Source organism: Fulmarus glacialis, unplaced genomic scaffold (assembly GCF_000690835.1).
Source record: "Fulmarus glacialis isolate BGI_N327 unplaced genomic scaffold, ASM69083v1 scaffold15364, whole genome shotgun sequence".
NCBI classification, from domain to species: Eukaryota; Metazoa; Chordata; class Aves; order Procellariiformes; family Procellariidae; genus Fulmarus; species Fulmarus glacialis.
In genome coordinates this window covers 10,798-28,261 of record NW_009206204.1, presented here as the reverse complement: position 1 = coordinate 28,261, position 17,464 = coordinate 10,798, and the positions used below count along the sequence as shown (strand labels likewise).

Below are 17,464 nucleotides of genomic sequence, written 5' to 3'. Positions count from 1 at the left end.
TGCTGACAAGTTGAAGTCCATGCAATTATGTTATATGTGAAATATGGATTTTTATATAAGGAATAATGACCACTGTGTAGCATGTGGCTAATGTTTTAATGTGGTTTTTTTTTTTATCTTGGTGCAAAACACTATTTCCTTCCCAACACATCTTGAACAAATTATAAATAATAAAATATCAATGCGCCAAAGGTGTGAGGAGATCTGTATAAATCTTCTTTTTTATTTGTTCACTATGTTCTTAGGTCAGCTCTTGCTAACATTTGCCAAGCATACTTCTGAGATGACTTTAGGGAGAAGGAATTGGATTCTTGAATAATTTATTTCATCTTTAAAGGAAAAAAGAATTACTACATCCTTCCTATTTCTGATTGGGATGTTGCCCTTGTACTACTACTCATTTTCCCATGCTAATGTATTTTTTCTGGTTTATGGGTTTTTTCTTTTTAGTTTGTTATATACGTTCTGCACAAGAGAAATGGATTTCTATAACATAATATCAGCTAATAGTTCAAAATATTTTAAATGTGAATTCAAACAAACAATTGAAGAAGAGCTATTTCATTGTATTATTTTGTGTTCAACAGAAAACTTTTTAAAGCACTGGTAAGTGGATTACTTTTTTCCACCACACCTCCCAGGATGTATGGAAATGATTGTGTCAACACCAGTAGTATTTTAGGTAAGGACACATTAATATTAAAATGATACTGTAAAAATATTGTTTGAAAAGAGTTTATTTTTTCTGAGCAGAGCTGCTACTGTTCATGTTCACTTGTTATCTCAGTGTTTTAAAATTAAATAATTTAATGTCCAATTAATCACTTTTAGAACTTTAACTTCTTCCAGTACACAAAGCCAATTCTCAATTCAATTCCAACTCAATTTCAAATTCAAACGTCTAATGTCAAATTGTCAGTACTTTAGTACCTAGTAGCAATATGTCTTATTCTGCACAATGACTTATGTTTAGAAATTTTTGTACAACAATGGCTACCTGCTGAATAGTAAGTCTTACACTAACAAGCAGTATTGAGGGGAAAAAAAAGCTGTTGAAGAAAACTTATTTTATGTTAGCTCACTGACTTAAGCTGCCAATGAGAGAGAGACGTAGATTCTTTGTGAAGATTAAAAATCTTCAGTAATTTGGAAAAAAAGTCCTGGCAACTTTTAGGCAATCCCCTAAAAGTATCAACGCATTTATACAACTAGTCAAAAGCAAATGGAAAGAGCACACAATCAGATGAAGAGCATAAAAAAAAAAAAATTGAGAAGTGTCGTGTTAGAAATTATCATAACCTTTCCTGTAAAAGTTACAAAGTTTGGAGGACAGTTGTTTCTACCATGTTTTCTCCTGCATTTAATAAGAGGGGGAAAGGAGGGAAAGTAATGTGTCCTATTTCCTTTTCCAAAGAACAACAAGTGAACAAATATAAAAATACACAAAAGATTTCTATGGACATCTTCAGGCAAAGACACCACTTACAGCTGAAAAAAGTCCATCTTAACTGAAAAATATGGTGTCCATTTACACAGGTGAACATACAGTTCAACAACATCTAGAACAAGAGAATAATTGGAAAACCTCTACATAAGACTTTCAAGACAACCCCTCAAATTATGTCTAATGATTTTAATGGAGTGAAATGCTTATGCCTTAAAAGTTCATGTACAATTTCATTAATAGTTATTTTAGTGTTAATTTCAGCAAGAACAGATCTGGCCTCTTACAACACTGGACTTCAGGAAAGGTGGAACAGAAGGAGATTAATTGAGAACTCTAATGAAGCTTACTAACGTCAGGAATTAAAATTCACAACAATGATAACCCACATATGACAAGACAGAGTCTCTACAATCAATATTTAGTTAGAAAGTATATTATACAGTTTACTGGATCTCTATTTGGGTATATTTCCCTACCTATTCTGTAAGAAAAAAAAGTCCCTCTAAAAGGAAAAAAGTATATAAAAAAATATGCCTATGATATAAAATAAATACCAGCTAGGAGCACGGCTTCATGTTTGTCTTGCACATATACAATACCGATCTCCAAGTGAAAACCCCATTGCTCATGAGTCTTGAATTCTTATTTTACAAGTGGTTTAGAGAAGTTCGTACTTCTTTCCTTCTTCAGTCAGACTTATACTTCCACAAATCCAATCTTAACATGTCATAAATGCCATTTTTTAGGGGTTTGGGGTTTTTTTAATATAATAAAAAAATTACGAATTTCAGGCAGATAATAACAGTCTAAATTATAAATGAAAATACAGGCATATATATACATATACATACACGAAACATTTCCTATATCCAATTAAGAATGGTATATAATTTATAAAAAGTGGGTCTGAGGCTCGGTTTTACATTTGGCTTTGATATTTGCAGAAGTGTGCATCCACTGTGTTTATGGATGACATAGCTTTTGCAGAAAACATTTAAAAGTATTTCCAACAGAGAACTAATTAATTATATACTTACGGCATGGGGTGTTTGGTCTGTTCACAAGTTGTGGGAATGCAAAGATAGATGACAACTCTAGTTCATGGTTTTGATTTTGTTCGTTTTCTTCAGTCTGGTCAGCCCAAACTACTGATTTTTGTCTTTGAATCAGCTGCTCAACCTCCCCAAATTCAGTCTCAGTTAAATTATTTGTCAAGCCAGCTTCTTTCAAAGTCAGGTATTGCTTGCGAAGAACTGGAAGCAAAGTATTTAGTACTCTGTAAAACAACAAGAGGCAAGACTAGATGACTAAGTCATAACTAATCTGATCCTTACTAGCACTGCCACTATTAGGAATACGAGGGATTTTTTGCCTTCCCTCCCCCGCCCCCCGCCAAGTTCTGCTGTGTAATTTACTTTAATATATTTTTGGGGAATACCATAACACCGAGAGGAAATTTTCATGACTAAGTAGAGTAATTTTTCTTTTTTGCAAAATCTTGTATTTCATTCTAGGCATTTACTAACTAAGTATAGTTTTAACTCAGTGTCCAAGATCTTCAGTCCCCCAAACACCTCAGAAATACAGTCAGTATATCTTAATTTTAGAAAGTCAGAACTCAATCAAGTATCAGATAAAAGAAAAGAGTATAAACCAAACAATGTGGTTTAAGCCAAGCACATCTTAATTAGATGTGTATAAAACTTTATCAGAAGCCTAGTCCAAATAAATTTAGATACTGGGATCTTTAATTAAAGAATGGAATACATTAAGATCCACACACAACTGCAAATCAAATTAAAGTGACAAAAGTTTAGGAATTCTATCTGAACACAGGAATTCATTAACTATGGCAAGAATAAACAGTAGGTTCAAGCAATAGGGAAAGGGATATGTGTATAAAAACCCAAAGAAGCAACTTTGTAATTACTAACAACATAGCTTTAAAAATTTTGTTTTCAGTTTTGCAGGTTTATGTATTAGTTTTTGTAATGTTTATGGTAACAGCTTCTTCTCCAAAGGAGGAAGAAAAGCTGGTTATTTCATTTGGATTTAATTATAAATTTAACATACTTATTTACTGAACAGATTTGCGATTACTTCTTATTCCTAATGTCACACTCTGAAAGCTAGTCTTCAACATTTTCGAGAGACTGATAATAGAAAAAGAGCTGATGCTTACCTGCAAATTCAGCTTTTTTCAGTCTGACTAGCTATATAAGAGTTTAATGGTAACAATTTTTAATACAGGTAAATTAATTAATGTCTACAGTGCAAGGAATTAAAAGAGAACACAAACACTTATAAAAAACCAATACAGAACACAGAAGAGGAAAATAAGACACCATGATCTATTGAACAATTTGTAAAAACTATGCAAAGAAGAAAATTAAATAGAAATAAGAAGCACTAGAGTATCCCTGCAGTTTCTGTTAAACAATGGTGGGTACAGACCAATATTTATTATTTTACATATCTTTTTGCTTAAGAAAACACGACTAACACAGGGAGAGACCAATATTTATTATTTTACATATCTTTTTGCTTAAGAAAACACGACTAATGCAGGGAAAAAAAGCTTGAAAAAATCTTGCTTTTGTTTCAACTAAAACTAAATTCTATAGATATGTCGATATGTCTTCTGAAGTTACAAATGTCAGATTAGAAGTGTTATCAGGCCTGCTATGAAACCATACTTACTTTTCTGTCTGCTTATAATGCTGATCTTGAAGGGACACCAGAGATAACATGTGCTCAATCTGGGCTTTCAGGTCCTTAACTTCTAGGTTTAAATGGCAACACTGCAGATCTTTACAGAGTTCCTTGGGAAATTAGCAAGAAAAAAACCCAAACAACTGGACGTCAAACTGAAAGTGAGAAACTAAAATTTAAACTGAAAATAATATTAATTCATCCTATATTGAAAAGTAAAGATGGAGTCGATCTATATTATTATAATAAAGTTTTATGGTAGAAAAGTATGAATTGTTCGATTCTTATTCACATGCATAAATATTGCTTTGTAGATTTCCTTTGACCAACAGTGAGTGTGCTGTAATTAGCATTAAGAATCCAACAGGCACACATGTATGCTTATCTGTGCATGCCCAAAAATATGCTTGCCTCTTTTCCTGTGCACTTGCTCCATATCTAAGTTTCAGTGACATTGTCTAGTGACAAGTCTTCACTGTATTCAGTCATCTTCCTGAGATGCCAATATCTTGTTTGAAACATCTAAAGTTAATTTCTTTTAAGGTATCAACAAATTGTAGTCATCCCAATAAAAATACAGTATTGAAATATATTCCATTACACGTGTCACGTAAGTGCTCATTACACTATCATTTAAGCCACTCCAACTGCTGGCTGAAACTAAAAGGCAGGGAGGAACAACCCCCCACCTTTCTTTTCCTCCTCTTCTTCCTGCACAGACTTTCCTCCCTTCCCTTCTGCCAGCTCTGGTGCTTGTCTGAGGCTGCACTGAGTTGACTCTACTTGCTAAAACTTGGCAGAGAACACAGCTTCCCACTTCTTTCCCCCTTCCCACTCCTCCCCTAGCACCCTCCGAAAAGGTGGGGTTTTTTGGCCAGGCTAAGAATTAGGTTGTCACATGGTTAGACGAGCACCAGGAGCTACTGTACAGGCAAGAATAGAAGTGTATGGCCAGGAGCAAGATCAACTCTCTGGCAGCCATCTGAACTGCTCAGCCGTATCATACTTATTCCCCTTTAGCATGCATTTTTGTATGTAATTGTATACCTTCATGAACAAGGAATACTCGCACAAACAATGAAGTACTTTTGGGGCAGAAGAACGGAAACAGCTAACACTAGAATTTGAAACCACCCTGAAAGAATTAAAGCAGAAGCCATGAGTAGAAGCAAGACGAAGGGGGTGGGGGTGGGGAAATATATTCTTCACTATAGTCTGATGTTGCCTACAATGCATGAAATCTGCCCTTGAAGTGAAAGGCATTTTACCTTCGGAATACACCCATCTTGACCCAGGAGGCGCATTTCACTTTCAACACGATGCAGCCAATTGGTATTTTCCTCAAAATGTTCGACCTCCTCTTCTTTCTTCTTCTGCATGTGTATGCGGTGAGTTCTAAGCATTGCAAGCCTTTGATCCCGCTTGCAAGTGGCCTAAAAATTAGCATTTAAGGGGAAAACTTTCAAATGATGTTCACAAACATCTCTATATAAAAATTTTTTTTTTCTATGCTTTTATACTCAACTGAGCATAACAAACATTTTTCATTTTTGACCAGTTTAATAAAAGTTAAGTAGCACATTCTCCTTACAGGCATTACTGAATTATATTTCAACATTTTCAAATTTTTTTCCCTGGAAGCCCTTGCAATAGAGAATATAATCATTTGATTAATTATTCCATTAAAGAATAATACGTTGGACTTGATCAATTTCTGTTCTAGGCCTTAATTACCTTCAGTTGGAAAGACTGGAAAAACTACATGTGCATATACAGACAAACACACTTCTAGATACAACATAACCTAGTAATTTCTAGTAACTCATGCGTGAATATGAAGAAGGAATTCTATCTGCTTTGTTTTCCTAATGCAGTATGTCCTAGAAAAAGCCCACTAAAGGATAAAGTATTTGGCAAAAGGAAAACCCTCTATCTTCAAGCATCAAAATTCTTCTGATGCTTCTCTGAAATCTGACAACAAAAAGGCACAAAACCAGCAATAGCAAGCTGGATATGAATGAGGTAGCACCCTAAGAAGGCAAAGGAGATTCTTTCTATTCAGAGGATGACCATAGTTTGCAGTATACTTTAAAAATTAGGTCACTAACTCAACGAGTCATAGAGAACATTAACTTTAGATAGAGTTCACAGAGTTCAGCTATGACTAAACTTTACTTAGTTAAAAAAAACCCAAACAAACCAAAAAACCACAAAACATTTCAAGTATATTGCTACATTCAACAAAATCAAACATACAGAACCCAGTTAATTTTAAAAAATTATATAAACCTAAATCTCTACAACCATATGTTCCAAAATTAACACTCTAAATGAAAACTTCATCAATTAGAATAAATCTACATATTTAGAATAGCAGGCCAAATTAGTTCTATTATAAAACGTCATAAGAAGCTCTGCATGTATCTCCCTAATGTTGCACAAAGGTGCCCTTCTGAACATACTGTAGGAAACAGGAACAGTACGTGGAGAGATGCAGATTGCATTTCTTAAACTGACTTTTCAAAATGCTTACTTCAATACATGGTGTGCAGAACACAGAACCAGCATGGTAGACAACTGAACTACATGTGTACTCCAGGCAACTTACCAGGTCAAAGACTAGATTCTGGCCCGAATTTCACTTTACTTTCTCTTTAGACTGTCTTATCTGCTAAGATGATAGAGGATCCAGAGAATACAAAGTCACTTTTTAAAGGACCAGCTCCTTAGGGAAAGTACCAGGAGGAAGAGTTAGCTGTCAGACTAAAGCTCGCAATGACCACTGGTTCCTTCAGAGAGGAAGGAGGGAGTTCCTTCTGAGACTAGGGGAGAGCTTTCAGGACTGCTGAAGCAGAGAAACTCAAATGCCTTGTTTTGCATACTTCAGCTTTTACACAGTGCAGGAGAGGTATTAGGATTGAAGGTGGTATCGACAATATCCCACCATTTGATGAACCCATCTCACAGGTTCCCAGGAAGAAAGGACATGTTACATTGATGTGCTACAACAGAAAAAATATGGTTATGCGTGCTAGCTGTACACAACCTCCAGAGGTACTTGGTTGCTATTCTGTTTTGTAATTGAAAAAAAATCACAAGAGATATAGAAGAAATCGTCCCTCCCAGGCTGAAGAACTGGGACATATACAACAGCATTTTTGGATCCAGCATGGGCAATTGCAGTAAGCAGAAAAACTTGGAAACCAAGATAGACTGACTGCTTTCCAGAAATACGCTCCTTTTCCAAACAGTAAAAATAATGTTAAAGTGGCAATCAGAAATGGAGAAGTGATTTTAAAACAAATATACTTTTTTTAAAGCCTATCAAAGTACCAGCAGTTTTTTGCCATGTCTTTAAAAATAAAAAAATTGTAAAACCGATTCCATGACTGACGTAGACACCTTCAAGATAAAATAGGTCAAAACTGAGTAGACTTCTTCAAGCTCAGCAAGATAGTTAGAAGTAATTATAACACAGGGGTACATACTAACTTTTTATGTTTCCATACAAAGAGGAATGCTCTATACATGTTCTCCTATTGGCATAAATGTTTTCTGGCTAACACTGCTGCAGCTGATACCTAGCATGCAATAGGAAAACAACACAGATGCAGAAATACAGGTAACGAGAGTGGAGGACGGGCATTAGACAAGACGATGTAAACAGCATCCAAGTTCTAAAACAAGCTGGAAAACAGGGGCAGTTATGTGGAAAATGGAAATGATTTATTACTGGTCCAGGATGGACTGAATTTCACAAGATAAATTGTGACAAAATTTTTGCAACAAGAAAGCATTTGTAAGAACAGAGATTAAGGTAACCTAAACTCATACGTAAGTTTTTTCCTTCTTTCTGAAATTATTGTTTTGAATTAAAGTGTTCAAACTGGGGTTGTTCCAGTATAGATAAGATATCATTTGCTTCGTGTTAACTTACCTAAAATCATTATTAGAGCACGGACAATTAAGTGTAAGATGAGAAAATACTTCATAAGTAAAATTTTTCCCTTAAAAATTAATATTTCAGAAATACCCCTGTGGGCTAACAGTGTATTTTACAGAAAGAAAACCCAGAGGCATTTAGGAAAACAGCAAACATGTAAAAATACAAGGAAGAACAGAACCATTATAGTGCACAAGGGAAATGTGAGCAGTCATTTTGGTAATCAAATGACTGGATTCCAAATTAAAATCCAATTTGTTCCAAAGTAGTCACAAAAGGACATTTAATTTTACCATTACAGTGACTTACTCTTGTTAATAAATAAGATATTGTACTTATAGGACAGTGACTCTTGACCCTTAGTAAATCACATGTGTAAGTTAATTAATGGCAAAACCAACATTTGAGTGCAGCACTGTTAACACTCAAAAGTTAAATCAGCTCATAAAAAACATTCGTATGAAATAGAGCGTATGAAGGTATAACTTCTCATTATGAATAGAGATATAGCTACGTTCCATTGTAAGCAGCATTTAAAAGTATGGTACAGATAGAAAATACTACTTCGGAGTTTCTACAGAATAAAAGAGAATTCTAGAACACATTAGTCACTTGAAATATCTTCATTAATGACAAGCAAAAACGTGTGATATATTTTCACTTTGACATTTATTTAAGGACCAAATTTCATGTGAATCACTGGGAAAAAAATAGTCATATGGTAAACTATCATTTTCGGCCAAATACAGATTGTTACTGTGACTAAGCAAAATCAGCCCTACCCCCAACTTCGTATCTACAAAAAACATTTTAAGCTGACTTTTATCAGAAAAATTAAGATACTTTCTAACCATGCTTACTTATTTATACTTCGATTCTTCCAGAAAGACACGAGCATTTAATGCTGCACAACGGCAATTGTTCATACTTAGCCCCCAAATTCTTCTCTTAAAATTTAAGGCAACTAAATATAATTATTTCAGTTCACATGACACTGTCCTTAAGCAGCTATCCAAATATTTTCCTGGTGACAACTGAAAACGTCAATGATAAGAATCCACCTTGTTTAGCACAAGGTCCATGCTTTTCCTTATGAAACACAAATGGATTTCTCAGCTTGATAATAGCTTTAATGGCTGTACTATACATACATTAACATGCTTTGGTTTTGGACAAGAGCACCACGAGTCTCTTAAGTCTAGTCAGATCTTAAGTAACTATGACAATCAAGCCTACGTAAGGACAAGTTGAAAAGTTTTCGTAACTGGCAGCAATAAGCACATCAACAGTTTTTTGTGCAATGTGGAAAAAAATAGCACACCTGGCATTACTACTACATTTTCCGTATTAATGTCAGAAAATGTTATGTGAGTGATAATCTGTGTGTCCCATTTTAATTAAATATTTAAACATTAACTAATTATATAATTACTTAAGCAAAATTTGTACATTAGTATAGCAAAATGAAGAGAGATGATACCTGGTATTACATTATAGAAAACTCACCTTTTCTACTCTTTCTTCAGAGCACATCAGTTGAATTTGTTCATGACATTGTTTCTGGTAATACGTCTTCAGTGCGTTTTCTTTCAGTCGCATTTCCAACTTGAGGTATTCTTTTCTGATTTCCTCACGGTTTGCAAACACATTTTTAAGGATTTCTTTGTATCTATTAGAACCAAAGGATACAAATAAATAATGGATTACTTACTGAATACTTTTTTTATGACCATCTCCTTTACAAGGGGAACTTTCAATTCCTAGTTAATAGAATAAATATAAAAAAAATTAAGAGGAAAGAAGTAAAGCCTGTTATAGATGAGCACTAAATAAAGTGTCAGGACATCAGTAAAGATTTTATGTACTCAAACTGGAAATGGGATGTGAAATTTTGAAGGGGTCACTAAAAATAAACCAAGTATTTATGAAGAAGACACTGGGATTCAGAAGAAAGACATCTGGAACTTCTTCACATAAGTCTTATCTCTACCTCCAAAAGACACTAAATGCTTATGTTCTCTACTTCTTATACCAATTTATTAAACAGATCAGTCTACTGTTGCCATAGACACACAAGGTCTCCTTCAAAAAACCTGCTAGCTATCTCTCAAAAAAGGAAAACCACAAAAGAGTCTTCAGTTGCTTACTTTCTCTGAAGTTCTGTTGTACAATTTTAATCACTAACAGACTACAAAAATCAGAACACGCATCATGTTTTAACACACACTAGGCTAACAGGGGGGAAAAAGCAAACTAGTGATAGAAGGTACTTAAGAGTTATTCCAAGGAGACCAATGTTTAAATGGCCTCAAAATCTGCTTATCCCTAGTCTGCAATGCAAATCAGAATAACAAGGATAAGGAGAAAGCCTGGAAGCATTACCATGTTACAATATAAATTTCAGTGGTGATACTTTTTCACTTTGCTCCTGAATACTGAAAATGCAGTACAGAATAGCCCAAAAGATACTGTGTATCTTGATAATGACCAAGCTTGTATACAAGCCATTTCATAACATCCTATTGACTTGTTAGAACTTTACATAAGAATAAAGGCACAGTCTAACATGCAAATGTTCTAAAGACATGCAACATTTGAGGTTGTTACACAGTGTTTATTATAAAAGATCACAAAATTAAATACTGTAAAAATACTATAAAATAACGCATAGGTTCAACTAGAGAGCAAGTTGAAGAGACATTCTTGCCATGTAGTTGATTTCTTGCCAGTGTGTTTCAGAAGTAGCAATTCCATTTCAGTCTAAAGTCTGAGTAACTCCGAGTCTTTTATTCTAGTGTTTTATTACTCTCATTTTAAAAACAAACAGAATTAACAAAAGAATTCTTCTCTAGAGTTTTAGAAATTAAACAGTTTTACCTAAAAGTGTCCGGAGAATGCTATCGTATCTAGGAAAAAACGTGTACTAAAACACACAGAGAATTTAGAAATAATATTTCTTTAAGGAACAAAATAGTCAGCTGCAGAGTATCAGGGTTCTTACCCTACACTTACTATCTATACAATCTGCAGTACTATACCATCTACTGCACAACTGGTTGGAGAACTTTTTTCCTCCGTAGTATCCATAGAAACATGATTCCTCCCAGCTGCCTGGGAAACACAGCAATAAGAAATGAAGGTGAATCCTCTCTCTCAGTTTCCCTCACAGTAAAACCCTGGGCATAATTTAAGAGAGGCTGCAGATTCTGATTCTAGGTACAGTCACTGTGAGGAACTATTACTGGTAAATCAACCCTTTCTGTACTCATAATCATCAATGTCCCAAATATAGCATCAAATATAGAAGCCTTTGCAAAGCTCCTACCTTGAGCTGGATTCACTCTTTCAGTAAGCACACTTCTATTCTTATGGAGTTATCTTTACCCTCTCTTCTTCACTTAAAAATGACAAAGTAATCCTGTAGGCATATCCAGGGTATGAACTCTCTGGACTACCTAGTCTCAAAGACCTCGTGGACCTGTCGGTGGTAGTTCCAAAGCCAGTGTCCACTGTCTATCTCAACAAGCTCAAAACTTGAAGGGTTAGCAGACAATGCATCTTTAAGATTTAGACTAGGAATGACCTTTGGGTTTGAAGAAGCAAGTGGTGTAATCAGTGAATCTCTTCCAGGTCACAGTGAAGTAAAAGCCATAGGTAATTGGACTGAAACACGAGACTATGGATAAAGCTCTCTACCCTGTCCAAACGGAAGGGAGAAGACAGCAGAATACCTTCAAAACCTGTAAATGGATGTGGGGGAAATCAACTCATCACCCATACCATCAGTAGGATGAACCTGGCAGGATCCTCATGAGGAAGAAGAGAATGCAACATTCACTTTATTGCTGATATCTAGAAGGAATGGGACAGGCTTACATGTGTCTCTATGGATATTCCAGAACATTAAAATCCAAGCAAACATTCTCTGACCAACAAATCTTGGCATAAATTATGTCCAGCATTTTGAAAAGACATTTTAGAGACCTGGCCCTTGAATGATTCTTCCCACACACATAGAATGAAGTAAAGAGCAAATCATAGGAAATTAAATTAACCTTAAAGACTTAGAGTGCAAAAATATGCAGGAAAACTGTCAGAACCATCAACATGACTTAGAAACCTACACTTCTTTTGAAAATTAAATTTAAATAACCTGAACAAGAGATTTATTGAAATCTCTGGAATGCCAGTAAAATGAACCTTAGTTAGAGAGCATTTTGCTTTGAATGGGTTTTTACTTTTGCCTCAGAAGGTTTGCCAGGTTAAAAAATACCACATTCAAAGGGCCAGTAAAAAAAAAGTTAACTGAATAAACGTAGGCAAATAATTCTCAGAAATATGTAATGAGATATGCAGAGACATATCCAGAAAGACTTTCACCCCAAAACCTAACCTTCTTATGGAATAGATTGACTTCTGCAAAATTCATACATCACATGTCTTAATTTATTACTTTTTGTGTGCTCTCATGAGAGACTGTCACATCAGAAAAGATAGACAGGAACATTACCAAGAAGAAAAAGAGACCAAGAAATACAAAAGCAATAGAAAGTAAGGAACCTACAAACACAACCTAAACTCTTTGTGGAAAGAACTTCAAGTTCTTGGCTCTCTTAAACCTTGCAGGAAGGGTACTACTGAAGGAGTATCTGCCAGCAGTAGCAGCAGCTGCTGTCATTTATGCAAACTACATTCTGTCTACTCACAAAAATGACCAGTTAAGTAGCTTTGCTGAAAGCTAGCATTCATATGCTCCTTCCTGCCGCACGCGTGTGTCACTTCCCACCCTGTGCCAGATTGCTAAAACAGCTAAACTGGATTGTGAAGAGAAATACCACCATTAGAACATATAGTTTTGGAATTTTTGTATAATGCAAGAGACAGCCAATTTCTATTTGGTAACACGTTCCTAGAGTTATTAAAAAAAGAGCCTTCTGAATATTCTACTGTCCCTCTCCCCAAAACATATCATCTCAATTTTAAAAGTCTAGATCTTGACTAGTTTATTGATAATATAACTTTAAAACTATAGTAACTTTCTCCTACTTTTAAGACATTTTCACATTTTTTGGGTTATGAAGATAAGCTTCCTACCAGAAAAACAATTTTTTTCTGTTATTAAAGGACTCTGCCGAGTTTTAAAAGTCCTATGAGACGGACTTCTATCAGCCTCCAGGTAAGACGGTTCCATAGACAGATCTATCAGGAAGCTTCTGTTGCTGTTATGTTCAACTTTTTCCCCCCTTCCTTGACTGTATTGTATTTCTTTATTACATAACACTCAAATATAACACCACCCTATTTAGTTACATTTATCATTCTATTTCTATCGTTAGGTTATTGTTCAGCCCACATAGAGACCAGTTGTTTGGCTATTTAGTTGTTTTGTTTGTTTGCTTGGTTTTTTTACTGCATTTTTATTTGATGAATTTTTAGTTGATTGTCTGGCTGGCAGTTATTTTTCATCACTGGACTTTCACCAAATTTTCAGTGTTCTTCCTGATAACACCTTAGTGAATGACCCTATCCCAGCCATGTACCTCCCACAAATACAGATTTGCACTGAATATTTTTGCTACTAAACCTTTCACAATCACATTTCATTTTTATCTGCTACTGCATATGTGTGTGTACATATGTATGTATACATACATGCGTATACACACACACGTGCACTCAGTTTTTGAAAGATAGTGCTTTCACATGGGGATCCTTCCAATAACACAAGAGTAACAATAGAAATCAGATCTGAAGTCAAGGTGACTTAAAATCAATTCATAGCAATTTTGCTAAATATTGGCTCAAAATAGGATAAGGAATTTATAAAATTCACATTTGATTTTAGTTTTTCGGAAAACCTATGTTACAATATGGTACTTTAAATAACCAAGATTAAAGATGGTTGTTATTCTTCTCCAAAATCTTTTGCTTCTTAGCTCTACAGAGTTTTGGATCTTCCTAGGAGAACTCTTGTCCTAAAATCTTTTGTGCTATTAATGGTTTCATTACAATTTCATCTGCATGTTAATACAGAATAACATTGGTATCCTTGGGACAAAAATACCCAACTTCTCCACGAAATATCTTCATTACAATAATGAAGCTATTGATAAGGTTTAAAAAACCCAGCACATAAGCATTTTAAAAACCACATGTGCACTGATGAAGCTCATAACTTTTAGTAAGATTCAATTCCCCATCATAAATAAATACTCTTGATATCAGCAGTTCTAATGGAAATTTGATGGGAATAAATATAATCCACATAATACTGACATTGCCGCAGTTCTGTCAATTTAGTAAATACTTCATAAGAAAGTAACTATAGATGCAAGATCTTCATCACTGATCTAAATCGTGATGTCAGTGAGTTACGTCAGCTTCTTGAGGATCAGAGCACATGGTTATCTTGCAGTGTTTTACTAAATAATTTACCTAGAAGGTTAATATCAGGATACTTCCTCAAGTACACAATATTTGTTTTGTTTTAAATTCACCACCAAGTTGTTCTGAAAAGAAGTGATAAGTTATGCAAAGCCACACCTAGTCTAAGTAAAGCAATGTTAAAAATGAGGAAACCAATACTGAAAAGAATAAGTTTGTTTTACAAATGCTTTTACAAGTTATGCAAACTCCAGTTTTAAAGCAAGATCGTAATATGATTAATTTACCTTTGTATTTCCATTTGCTGGTTGTTTGAAAGTACTGCTGCATTATGATTTTCAGGAATGCTTGCTTGCTTTTCTTCATATTCTCTCAGTTTCTCTTTCAACATTACGATCTAGAACAAAAAAGGTAGCTTTTAGTTGGAATGTAGTTTTTTGGGTTTTTTTAAACGTATCACTCTGTGCTTATGTCTTGAAAAGCTTTACAAATGGCAGTAGGTGATATTCCTCTCAGAATACAAAACATCTATCTTACTTCAAAAGACTATATGGGAGAATACGACAATATTGCCTTATAGGTTCAATCCCATAAACATTTTTTTAATTCAAAGTTATAACAATTAATCTTTCAAACTTTTAACAATAGCTTTTCACATACCTCTTTCTTTTGTTCATTGCAAATTTTAACATACTGGCTTATGTGACTGTTCAAACTAACAACATTGCTCTTCAACTGTTAAAGAAAAGAAACAAGTCAGAATTTAAGAAGGCTCCTTCATGTTTTCCCGCATAATAAATACACTGTGTGTATTACTAGATAATTACACTTAGTATTACTAGATAATTACACTTGCACTGTATTATAAGGAAAGGGATGAATACAATCCTGACTTGCACAACAAAAATGACTCTCAGCTTTTGCGATAATTTGTTGCATGCCCACAGCCATGCCATTTCCCTCAACAAAACAATAAAAAATTATTACATTTACATGTGCAAGCACATTTTGCATGTATTCAGACTAGTTTTACTATTTAATGTATATCTTGTGCATTTTATTATAAAAAACTATCTTTAAGTATGCAACAAATGGAAACTACAGTCAACCCCATATTACATAAAAGAAATTAGGAGCTGCGATACAAAAGATTATGAAAAAAAAAAAATCAGAATAATCTGGATAATAGAAAGCAGAAGACAGGACACCCCAGTGTCCTGTAGCTTTTCATTTATCAATATAATCTCATTTTGCTGCTTGGCTCCAGCTGAATTCTACCTGTAACAAACCTGGACTGGCTCTTGCACAACTGCTCAGACAGTTCTTTAATATGCTTTACAGTTCTCTGAGAATGTAATAGTAAGATACTGAAACTGGCTGTGCATTCTACCAGCTGAAGATTATTTCAAAATTTGAGGCTCACAAAACAAACTCTTTCAAACTGGCAGCAAAATCCCATTAATGAAGCTATGTTGCTTTTAGGTCAGAACTAGTCAGCTGTACTCTCTCTGTACCTACTACATCTATCACTCAGATGATGAAGAGTTGACTGTAAGAAAGAAGAGGTAACAACAAAATTTTGAGACAAAAAATGAAGGAAATTATGATCTTCTAAAAGAAATAACTCTCCTTCTCTTAATACTATATTATTATACTCTGACAAAACATCAAGAAATACCAACATACTCACAGAAGACTTGATATCCTTTGCTCGGTTCGCATACTTGAGAGTATTATATGTATCATCATAGAACATAGAAGATGGACTAACAGCAGCTATCATTATTGTTCGGCAATTTCCTCCAAGAGAATCTTTCAATAAACGAGTAAGCTTGCTGTTTCGATAAGGGATGTGCTGTTTCTTGCTCTAGAAAAAGAGTTATATGCATGTTTATGGATTAGTCAACTGTACTTTAAATATTCACCTGCCTAAAAGTCTGCTTAGGACTTCAACAATGCCACGAAACACAACAGCCAGCCTTGGAACTTTTCTTTGACATAAGTAATTTTCCTCGAAATTACATATACATCTCAAACAGTTTTAAAACTCTTGGAACTGTTTAATATCTTTATAACACATGTATTAGCCAGGTTACTTTCTGATGTCTGGACACGTAACAACTATTTTTGTTATGTGGGCAACTAGCAGAAAAGGTAGACTACATTAAATTACTTTCAGTTCACAGAATAATTGAGGTTGGGAAGGACCTCTCAAGATCCATCTAGTCCAATCCCTCTGCTCAATGCAGGGTCAGCTAGCACAAGCTGCCGAGGACTATACCCAGTTGGGTTTTCAACATCTCCAAGGACGGAGACTCCACAACCTTTCCAGGCAACCCAAAGTCTGCTTCATGAAGCTTTTTTTCAATTACATCTACAGAATCTTCATCACACAGTACAAATTTAGGTCACTAGGGCCCCAATTTCACACCAAATAAGTCAACACGAAGAATCTTACTTATGTCAATGGTACGGATTCTAAATTCTGCCTCCCACTCCAACATGATGGTGATAAGAATGTGTGGCACCAGGAAGGGAATGAAAATCTCTGATCATTTTCCCCTGGCATTTTTAAAGGGGGAAATTGCTAGCTGACCAGAAGGACAAAAAGGGTGTAGCTGTAGGCAACGGACTTGGCTTTGGCAAAAGTTTAGGAGGTTTTGTCATTCTCCCATGTAACTGTCCCCACTCCTTCCCTTGAGCTGGTGAGCCTGATCAGGAGACTAATTTACAGCAGGGTATGGGTGTGGAACAGCACAAAAGAACAACTTTGGATAGGTGTTGTTTTCTCCTATAAAAGCCTCCTCCCCTAAGATTAAAGGGCATAAACCTCTGGAAAAATCTTTGTCCTTGTCAGGCTATTTATTTATTCATGCAAGCTTCTCTACATATGCTCGATTTTGAAAAAGGTGGGTAAGAAAATCAGGTACATTCATCTTTGACACCATCCTTAGGTAGCTGCAAACTATTTTTGAGAA

General features: G+C 34.9%; 1 protein-coding gene across 1 annotated transcript in view; it reads right to left on the bottom strand.

Annotated features, from left to right (window-relative positions):
• Positions 1-2,484: 2,484 nt before the first annotated feature.
• The window catches only part of KIF18A (kinesin family member 18A), a gene marked incomplete at its 3' end in the record, with an annotated part of 25,183 nt that continues 10,203 nt past the window's right edge, over positions 2,485-17,464 (bottom strand). The window contains exons 6-12 of the mRNA XM_009575666.1: positions 16,177-16,353; positions 15,147-15,221; positions 14,774-14,883; positions 9,609-9,771; positions 5,428-5,592; positions 4,148-4,269; positions 2,485-2,723 (exon numbers count right to left, since the gene is read on the bottom strand). Of these exons, the coding sequence (XP_009573961.1) occupies positions 2,485-2,723; positions 4,148-4,269; positions 5,428-5,592; positions 9,609-9,771; positions 14,774-14,883; positions 15,147-15,221; positions 16,177-16,353 (1,051 nt within the window). The remainder of the gene's footprint in view (positions 2,724-4,147; positions 4,270-5,427; positions 5,593-9,608; positions 9,772-14,773; positions 14,884-15,146; positions 15,222-16,176; positions 16,354-17,464) is intronic.